This window comes from Phragmites australis, chromosome 3, assembly GCF_958298935.1.
Source record: "Phragmites australis chromosome 3, lpPhrAust1.1, whole genome shotgun sequence".
Classification (NCBI taxonomy): Eukaryota; Viridiplantae; Streptophyta; class Magnoliopsida; order Poales; family Poaceae; genus Phragmites; species Phragmites australis.
The window spans coordinates 23,407,974-23,418,025 of NC_084923.1; the positions used below are offsets into that span (position 1 = coordinate 23,407,974).

Consider the following 10,052-nt stretch of genomic DNA (forward strand, 5'->3'; position numbering starts at 1 on the left):
CCTTCAACTTGGTGTGGAGTGGCGGCAAGGTGATTGTGCAGGGACACGAAGACCTTTGCCTTAATGGCTCAAGCTCCGAAGTGATCACAGCGGTAAGGAACCGGAAGAGAGGCTAGTGGTGAGACCTTGCCTTGGTGGCTTTGTGGCTCATCCGGGTGAGGCTTTGTCTTTGTGACTTGGTGGCTCAAGAGCCGTGATCGGGTGTCGACCGAGAGTTCACACTACAGACACAAGCACAAGCATATACTACCCATTTTAATCCATGGTTAAACAACGACGACAAAGAATAATAGTACAAAGCTAGCAAACCCTAACATGGGATTCCAATTTAGACAAGCATGCAATGAAGGATAAATAACTACTCATGAATCCTAAAACAGGAGCAAGATATTCAAGGGCACTTGCCATCAGCTGAGGGTTGCTCGAAGTCTTCGAAAACTTGCTCTTGCAGATTCCCGAATTGACCACCTTCTAATCGACAAACTGAAAAAGCACACAAGGAAAACTACTAAGAACGGTACACCAAACTATACTAAATATAAGTAGAAATCCTATAAAAGATTCTACACATCGCTACGAACATTTGAGCGTGGAAATCACCCAAATTGGAGCTACGAGCAAAACGTATTGAGCTTTTGAAGTTTCAAGGGCTTATCTGCAAATTTTACTTGATTTTCAGAGAATAAACCTAATTGTTTTTATACTGAAAATCCTAATTATGACATCATAAAATATTATCTGAATTATTTCTCAATTGGAAAACCAATGGAAATAGTTTACGAGCCCATGGACCACAGCTTGGAGGCCGGTCCATGGGTCCACGGTGGACCATTTACATAAATGAAGAGGTATTCTATTTCGGTCGATGGATTTTGATCGGGTGGCCAGGGATTGAAGGAGCTCGGCCGGGAAGCGCAAACAAGGCCGGCGGCCGATCGATGGCGGCGAGGTTGCCGACGCATCACCGGAGATGCGCGAGAATGCGCATCCGACCACAAATTTTGACGGCAAGCGGCGCAAAGAGGGGTAGCCGGCGGAGAGGGGCTAAGGAAGGCCGACGACGGAGAGGGGTAGCCGACAGGCTTCAAGCTCGGTGAGGGCGGAGGGAGGTCGAGGAGCGGCGCAAACGAACCCACGGACACCTGAGTACATGGAAAGAGGGTCAGAATGGTCAAAGGGAGCTCGCCGGTGATAGATTGAAGTGGCGGAGCTACTCACCAGCGTTGAAGAAGAACGTGACGCCTAGGACGAATCCGAGCGAAAAGTGAGGTGGGAGCGGTGAAATGGGTGCAAAACGTCGTAAGGAAATCAATGGGCGGCTTAAATACTCAAGAGAGGCAACAAATTGTCCGGATTTGAAGAGAAATGGCCAGCAGCTTAATGGAGATGAATGCAGCGGTTTCCGCATTTGTGAGGGATTAAGGAGGGGTAAACGACCGGGAAGGGATGAATAGGGGGTGGGGTTCTCAGACAGGGTTTAATTGAGTCGAGATGGCGCGGGGAGGTGACAATTTGAATGGGTGACGGCGAAATTTGGGGGCAATCCGAGCAGTGGGAGGAAGGAGAACGGGAGTCAGCTCGGGCAGCTTGGTGGCTTGCTGCGTGGCTTGGCTCGGGGCGGGGCCCAGGCAGCAGGGAGACAGGGAAGGAAGGGGCCGGCTCGGGCAGGCGTAGGCTAGCTCGACCAAGTGTGCCAGCGGGGGAAAAAAAAGAAAGGCCCACGCGGGAAGGAAAGAAAGGGAGAGGGGGAAGGAAAGAAATGGGCCAGGGAAAAAGGAATCGACCTGAGAACCTTTTAACAATTTTGAAATGTCTTTTTTTTTAGATTTTGAACAAATTTCAAAAGGGGTTTGAAGGAGCGACTTCTAGCGATCTTTTGCAAACATTTTTCAAGCATGAAAACCTATTGCAACTATGACAACATGAATGCATCAAACTTATGGCAAAATTAAATGTAGAAATTAAGTTCTTCTATTAAAAAAATTGCAACTCCTATTTAAAATTCTAGCAAAATTTTAAACTATTGCAAAAATTTGAAATTTAGGGTGTTACAGGCGTGGTGGTGGCTGGCGGCGTGCTGTCAGCACGTGGATCGATGTCTGCTGGTCTCGGTCGTGGCTGTGCCACTGGTGCTTGCTACCGTGGGTGCTACTGGTGCTGCCAAGGCCGATGCATATGCATCCGCATGGATGCTCATGCAGGCTCTCTGTCGTGCGCTGGCTGCCTTGTGGCGATGCAACGGTGACGCCTATGTGGTGTCCTGTGCTCTAGCTATGATTTTGCCCCCGCCCCTGCCCGCTGCAGTTTGGTTCCTCTTTGGGCTTTGCCCTGAAGTGTTGTGTGTGCTGTTTGCTCGGCCGCTGTGGTGGTGCCTCCGCAGCAGTGTGACGTGCGAAATGTGGTGTGGCAATGGGGGGTGGGTGCCGAGCCGGTTGGGAGCACTATTGTTGCTGATCCGGATGGCAACGCTATGCTTCTGCGTGGCCACGGTCAATAGTGCGGCGCTCCGGCGCGTGCCGGTCTGGCTCCGGTTGGCGACCGAAGCTTGCTTCAGCTTTGGCATGGTTTTGGCGAGATTTGCTCAGCTTGTGCCTTTTCTGTGCATGTGTTTGGGGGTGGGGAGTCGTGAGCGAAAGCTCAGATCGGCATTCTACTAGTGCCAATGTTGATGACTCCTGCGGGTGCCATTTCCTCCCTGAAGGTGATATTGTGGCGTCTCTCCTGCCCGGGGGCATCCCTGGGTGAAAAGACACCGGCTTCTTTTATTGGTTGGCCCCTACGCCTTCGCTTGGTGTGGCGACGTTTCCCACTTCATGTGGCGTTCCCAGTATCAGTTGTTGCCTGATGCGTACTCCTCCGAAGCGACGCGCCCGATGGCTTTTTGGGGGTTTGGTTTGGTGTGGGAGTAGGAATTCGCCAACCAAGTTGCCGCTGGCGTGGAAGCAGGGTTTCGTTAGCTTGTTGCTCAGTTGTTGGTTTTGGTGCGCGAGTTGAGTTAGGTTGGGTGCGATGGTTTATTGGTTGTATCATGTGTTGTGGGCACCGTTGTATTGTTCGAGGTTGTTTTCACCGGCTTCTCCTATAAGTTCTGCCCCTACGTCATCGCTTCACGGCGGCTCTTTCAGTTTGGCCCTTCTCAACAGGGTTTTGATCCAATGTGTGCTCCTCCGAAGCGACGTGCTGCCGACTTATGTGGTAGAGAGGTGCGGCGTGGGAGCAAGGCTACATCGACCGAGTTGTGAGGAACTATTGTTTGGTTGGTTAGCGCACGAGTTGAGTTGGGTTGGTCCTGTCTGTTGTCAGGTTTGTGCTTTTGGTGAAAGCGTCGCCCGTGGAGTTGAGGTTGTATTGTCGTCCCGGGGTTGTATATCGATTTTTCTTCAAAACTACGTGATTGTGAGGTTTTCGGGCTCGGGTTCCCTTATAAACTAGGTCAATTCTCTTCTTCTATGAAAAATCGACAATGCTCTTGCCGTCTTTTTGAGAAAAAAAAGGTGGGGGTGACCTTCCTTGGAGGTTAGGGAAGGGGGCATGACGGCATGGAGCTCGCAAGCAGCCAGCTGGAAGCAGAGGTTGCCGGGTTGATAGCAGCACCGATGTCCACTGCAAAGGGTGGGGAGTCATCGGAGCTTTGGCGAGGTCGAGGAGCGAAGAGGCAGAAGAGAAGTTGGGGAAGATGAGAAACCAGTTATTTACGGTCTCTCCATTTGCGCACCGGTTAGCTCGCTCACGATCCACTGCGGGATAGATATCCCCTTGCCAGATGCGTATATCGGAAAACGCTATTGGAAGTCTGAAAGAATCCAGTGCCTTATTCAACTGGGATACTACTGAAGTTATAGCACAATTTGGCCATTGCAGTCTCTCAATGATAGAGTAACTGCTATTTGTCTTGACTAAATCTTGATTATCGTAGGAGCTATGGGCTCATATTTGGCCACGATGTTGCGAGCTAGAAATAAGGTGATTCAACAAAGTTTGCATTGGCATTTGCCAAGGCCTTTTACAAACTTTGCTTTGTAGGCACTTCTCTGCCCCTTTTTCTTAAACCCAAAGTTTCGGGCGCATGCTTCCCATCCAAGTACCAGGACGAGGCCTGACCGCCTGAGGCATAGGCCGTCTTTCAGATTTTGGCAATAGCACTTCTCAAGTATCTATGCTGCCATACTATTTGGCATATTTTTCCCACATGTACCGTCAGCAAGGCCACAAGAAATCATTATGAACCATACGAACGCTACATGAAAATCTTAATAATTATGGACCATATGAAAGCTATTTGAAAATTCTTCGAGCTCAATGATGTCAAGCTATACGGAGCAAAATGAACTTGTATATTCACATCATAATAATGTAAAATGGAAATTTTCCCATGTGCAAGCAGTTCTAAGTCCGTGCTCGCTGCATCTGAGCCCTTCTTCCTTTCCCCATCCCGAACAATTTGACGGCGATCCCACTCGGCACCTACTCAATGCAAATGTGTGGTTTGGATAGTGAAGCGTGCACATGTACATAGGGTAAATCCACACTACAGTTTTACTACGAATGGCACTCAGAAGGGCAATGTGCAGGTTTAGTGCATTTGTACTTAATTTGGCTTGCTCATCTTCTTGATTCTATGAGTTTTTCCTATCTCCCATCACTAGGATCCTGGTTCTTCTCACTTCATATCTCCAGAACAATAACTGCAAGAAACAAGAAGAGGATTTTCCGTCAGGCATAGAAACTTTTGACATTGCCTGCAGCCCTGCACTGATGAGAGTGTTTGAAGTAAGGTGGAGCAAAGCTTTGGACTTACATTCAGAATCTGTTCTGTCCCACCTGCAGCTCTCCTCTTTCTCCCCCTCCTCACAGCCACGACGACGATCACCTTGCCTCCTCCCCTTCGCTGGATCCTCCAAGAAGTACTTCCTTGATGCCGTCGTGCCGTTGCTCGGCCTGGCATTGATCTTCTCCCCGAGCACCGTCCGAAAGAACTGTCAAGTACAACAGAGTTTATGTTCAAACGACATTAGAGACATCAGACATAGTTGCATAAAGCTTATTCGTGCAGGTCATTTGCACATGCATACCTTCTCCATTCTTGATTCCACTAAATCCTTCAAGCTTGATGCCAGCGTGGTGAAGCCGCCATTCCAGACGAAGGCCTTCTTGAGCAGGAACTTCAACGACTTGTGCCTGGTGCTGCCTTTGCTGGTGTTGGTGAGCAGGTCCCTGGCCATGGTCAGTATGATCTTTGTGTCCGGCGAGAGGTCGCCGTTCTCTCCGTCGCCGTCACCATGCTTCGTATGAACCCTCCTGTCCACCTCGAGGCTGGACGGGTAGTTGAGGAACCTGTCCAGCGGCGGGCTGTCCTCGCCAGCCCCGGAGCCGCGGGCGCTGGACTTGGACTTTGCGCGCCGGAGGAGCCTCGCCAGGGCATCCTGGAGCTTCTCCACCTCCTCCACGGTGAACTCCGGCAGGTCCTCCACCGTGCAGCGGTCTCCTGACACCAGAGGTTCTTCATTTCCCAACGTGCCTACGGAGAGGAGGCCGGCTTGTGGCCATTCGTCGGCGTTGAGATGCTTCTCTGCTTCAGGAACGGCTTGGTAGCTCTCCTCCTGGACTGCAGCACCTAGCTCAATTGCAGAAACTGTATCTTTAGCATGGCAAACACTCCTGCGTTGATCAGCGATCACACAAACAGCAAATGCAGTGCAACGAGAGAGGGAATTACCGCGAGACGATCTGACGGCTGCGCCATCGAATCTTCTGATCTCCGTCTTCCCATGGAACCTGCTCTGCACCCAGTTGATGATCTGCACACGCAACAGAATTGTAAGCTGCATGTATTGTAGTGTATGTAACGTACAGTTCATCTGAAATGGTTTGGAACAAGGAATATATAACTTGTCACATGAGGAGCTAGTACTTATTTGCCATAAATGCAAGTGAGTTTACTTACGCCCATGACTGTCTTGTTCCAGGAAGCTATGAGCTTACACCTGCAGTGACCTTGAGCAATGCTGCAATGCAATGGAAAAAGAATGCGGAGAGCCAATGGGCAATGGCAACACCAGGAGTTTAGATTCAGGCGCTAATTTTGCAGGTCCCAATGCAGTGGCTTCTTCCGAGTGAGCGACACTACCTTCTACTTCGGTTCCCTGCCCTGGGAAGGATGCTTAAATAGCTCAAGGCCAGCATGCTATAATGAGGAGTCGACTCGATCTATGATGGACAAGTTAAGGGTCAGATTTGCGTCGAGTTTAAGGAAACCGTGTCGACTATATTATATTTTGCCATGGATATATTTGGATACATAAGTGAGCCGCTAAAAGATTATTCACGAGTAATCCGACAAGAACTAGTGAAGTGGTTCAATGTTTTCCCTGGACCTGTTCATGTGGTGGTCTTTACCGTAGGCTGGGCCTAAGAGCATCTTCAATTGATTTTCTAAATTGGTTCCTTATAGAGAGATATAGAAAGGTATCCTAAAAATATTTACTCTATAAATCTTTCCCCTCCAGCAGACATCATATCTGTGACTCTCTATATTTTAAAATTCTTTCATGTAGGCAATTTCCAACCGTTCGGTCATACGCTACTTGTCTCCCACCGCTGCTCCCTGCCGCCCCTCCGGTCTAGCTTCCAGCATCGCCCCTCCCTCGTGTGTGTGATCGGAACAAAAAGCGCACGGGATCATCTCTTGTGACATCGTCACGCCATCGATCCCGACCAACGTCACGAGTCGTTCCCGAGCGACGTCGTCCCGAGCGATGCCCCATCGATCCTGAGCTATCTTGTGGTGAAGCCACTGGTTCTACTGTCTTGTGGTGAAGCCACCGGTTCTGCTATCGAGAGGACAAGCCGTTGGTCCTCTGCTCCTCTCCCTCGTGCTCCCGTCTCTATTGCAGCCTTGCGCGCTGGTGGCGGAGTTGGTCGGGCAAGGGAGAAGCTAGAGGAGATGTCCGACAAGGGTGGCGTGGGATGTCCGGTGGCTAGGCAAGGTAGGGCGCGAGAGGACAGGCGGAGAAGCCAGGGGAGATGTCTGGCGAGGGCGGCATGGGATGTCCGATGGCCAGGCACGGTAGGGCGTAGGAGGGTGAGCGGTCGTGCGCGAGAGGCTGTGCGGGACGGTGGGCGGGCTGGAGCAGGACGACGAGCGGCCGTGCGCGGTGGGGGACGATCTTGCGTGGGAGGACGGGTTGGCGCGGGAAGAAGGTGCGGGATGGCCGAAAATGAGGATAAGGAGTCGACTCCTGTTTTCAAGATCTAGCGAGCAGAAGGGGTGGGATAGGAGGTCGATAAAGATTGCGGGCTAGATACATAGGTTGTTAGAGAATGGTTTTAACCTATAACTCCAAAATTTAGCTATAGGGATCCAAATAAAGAGGCTATTCAAGATGCTCTAACAAGCCTGGAACTATTAAGCAAATAATTGGATATCATCTGGTACTGGACAAACCGGTGCATACATTTGAAAATGGTCTAAATGTTGCAAATACACGAAAGTCAAGGGGACGGGGACACTTCCAGATGTTGCATATCAAGATTTGTTATACTATGCAAAGTCTCAACATCAAATTCAATCTCATTTGCAAGATAAGGAAAAAAACGGATAGTAAATAATTGAATATAATAAACTAAGAATATGTTTTTTTTCGTAATATGGAAATTTGAATGAGCTCGATACTCAAGTTTTTTTTTTCGTAGTCACTTACGAGAACTATCCGTACATCTCTCTTCAGCAAACGAGGCAGGCATATAATAAGAGGGAAACGGCGTTAGAGCCAGATATGCATCTCGTGATATCTGTTCACCAGCTTCCTGTGATAAGCGTGCGTGAGTCATCAGTTTATCAGTGATATGTTGATTGACCGGGAGCCTAGAGAACGTTTTCTCAAGATTCGGGCGCACCAACACGCACACCCATTGTTTAAGTGTAAACACCCTATCGGAATTTTGGGCGTGTGAAGTCCTAGACATTCTTAAGCGTCTCCATCCATCTCGCCGCTTATTTATAGCAGCTACCAATTTAATAATTACCATGTGCTACTATTACAACAGAAAATGCATCAAAATTATACGAGGAAAAAGCTTCACTGCTACAGAAAACTCTATCCTAGACGGTTTATTACAGAAGGTATCAAAGACAAACCGTCTGCGGTAATCTAGAAGTTAAAAACCGTTTGTGTAGATACAGGAGGTGAGGTTCCAGCTGCTTGTAAAGATTTCCTTTTTTTTCCCCTCGAAAAGCTCGTATGGGATCACACGCTATCATAGACGGTTTGGTCTGCGATGACCTTCCATTGTCACGGATGAGGGTTAAGAATCGTGTGTGATGAGGCGTTGTGTAGTAAGTAGTTCTTATGAATTTGGAGGCATCACACGTTAATATATACAACGGGTTATGACGATGTACTCTCCCCGTTGTAAAACATTATTGACTACTGAAATTAAGTATATTGTGAAGAATTTTGGTTCGAAAAGTTTCCTGGTTGATCGGTAAATAGTACCCGATCAGTGAATAGTAGCTATTTGTAAAACATTATTGACTACTAAAATGAGTATATTGTGAAGAATTTTGGTTCTGAAAGTTTCCTGATTGACCAGTAAATAGTACTCCGATCAGTGAACAGTGGCTATAACCATGATGAACAATGTTCCGATCACAGTGAATAGTACTCCGAGCACAGTAAACAGGATCTTCGACCAGATGGATAGTATCTCCGACTAGATGAATAGTAACTTCGATCAGTGAAAATAATTCATGACCACGACCAATGACTACGATCAGTGGTCATCACCAGTGAGGCGATCAGTGACCATGATTTGTTTCAACAGTTGGTCTCCAGACAAGTGGAGGAGCTGGTCGGATTCAAGTACATTGATACGTCAAGCATGTAGCCGAATCTAAGAAGGCCGAGTTGCAATAAAGAATACTCGGGTAGATATATGGGAGTTTACGTGGTTGATTATGAAAGGTATGTTAGTTATAGAAAGTTTGGAGATCAAAAGGCATAACCGAATCATATCTATAAATCTTGTTCGATTTGAATTAGGAGTCCTGATCTCTCACGGCTAAGATATGTCATCTTTTAAATCTAAGAGGGTCATGACCAATTGAAAAAATCAACCAATCGATCAAACACAATTTACCTTTCGTTTTTATCTCTTTTGCCTAGCTCCTTTACTCCCATCCTTTCTTCTTTCTCCTCCTGCTGCTATTTGTTCTTGATCTCGATGACCAAAGACAAACCACAAGCTAACCGTGCCCTAACGGGGTCCCTCCCAAGTGCAATTTGCTGACGAAGATCCATTGTTGCAGTGCCAGACTAGGCTTCCTAGGTGCTTCTCGCCAAATTAGTTATCATTTACTGGTTTGCTCGTAAATTAGTCACTCGTTTTCACGAAAGCGCAATAGTTATCTCTGTTGTTGTACGCCTTACGCGTAGTGTTGTGGATTGCACACGAAGTGCTCGTGTGTTTGCGTGAGAATACATATTTTTATGCTAACACATTTTAGTAACTCCACTAGGGAAGAAACTTTTTACTGCCTTTTAGCCAAATTTTAAAACCTTAGCCATACAAACAGATCCGAAGTCAACCTCGACAACGTCATTATGCCCACCATTGAGGAGCTAGATGAGGAAGCACAACAAGAATATGAAAGGCGCAAGATGGAGTTCGACAGGGCGTTTGCTTCGCGCTACCAAAGACGAGGCATGGCATCGTCCGGAAGGGAGGTGATTTCAAGCCTATCTATACCAAATTTGAGGTAACTCCCACTGTAAGTAACACACTTCCTTCTGAAGAGAATGTTGCTTTGATGATTGATCAACAAGTAGGTGCTGTTATGAGTAACAAGTTTGATGCATTAGTTAAGGGTTTTAATCATTCACTCAGTAACCATTTAGAGTCTATGGTTCTTGAGATGCAAAATATTAAGGATACTTTAAACAGGCTGTATCACATGATGCTAGTGCTTCAACTTCTAATAATGATGGTAGAATTCAGCAAAGTCTTTTTGATTCATCGATAAAATTTATACCACCTATGCCTACACAACAAAA

At 47.6% G+C, this 10,052-nt stretch overlaps 1 protein-coding gene across 2 annotated transcripts; it reads right to left on the reverse strand.

Moving 5' to 3' along the window:
• Window positions 1–4,349: 4,349 nt before the first annotated feature.
• On the reverse strand, window positions 4,350–6,221 carry LOC133911100 (protein NEGATIVE GRAVITROPIC RESPONSE OF ROOTS-like). 2 transcript variants are annotated; one of them, XM_062353315.1, is made up of 5 exons: window positions 5,945–6,221; window positions 5,717–5,798; window positions 5,073–5,614; window positions 4,799–4,976; window positions 4,350–4,685 (listed from the first exon to the last, which is right to left on the reverse strand). In XM_062353315.1, the coding sequence occupies exons 1-5, from the start codon at window positions 5,948–5,950 to the stop codon at window positions 4,666–4,668; spliced, it is 828 nt and encodes a 275-aa protein (XP_062209299.1). In that variant the 5' UTR covers window positions 5,951–6,221; the 3' UTR covers window positions 4,350–4,665. The 2 variants fall into 2 exon arrangements, with proteins under 2 accessions (XP_062209299.1, XP_062209298.1); XM_062353314.1 differs by lacking the exon at window positions 5,945–6,221 and having other exon boundaries at window positions 5,717–5,889.
• Window positions 6,222–10,052: the final 3,831 nt, after the last annotated feature.

Bases quoted from the DNA above. Each gene is read 5' to 3' on its own strand.
- LOC133911100 (XM_062353314.1), bottom strand. From the start codon at position 5,858: ATGAACTGTACGTTACATACACTACAATACATGCAGCTTACAATTCTG. The intron at 5,615-5,716 runs GTAATTCCCTCT...CAATTGAGCTAG, and splicing joins AGCCGTCAGATCGTCTCGCG to GTGCTGCAGTCCAGGAGGAG. The intron at 4,686-4,798 runs GTAAGTCCAAAG...TGTTTCTTGCAG, and splicing joins GGACAGAACAGATTCTGAAT to TTATTGTTCTGGAGATATGA.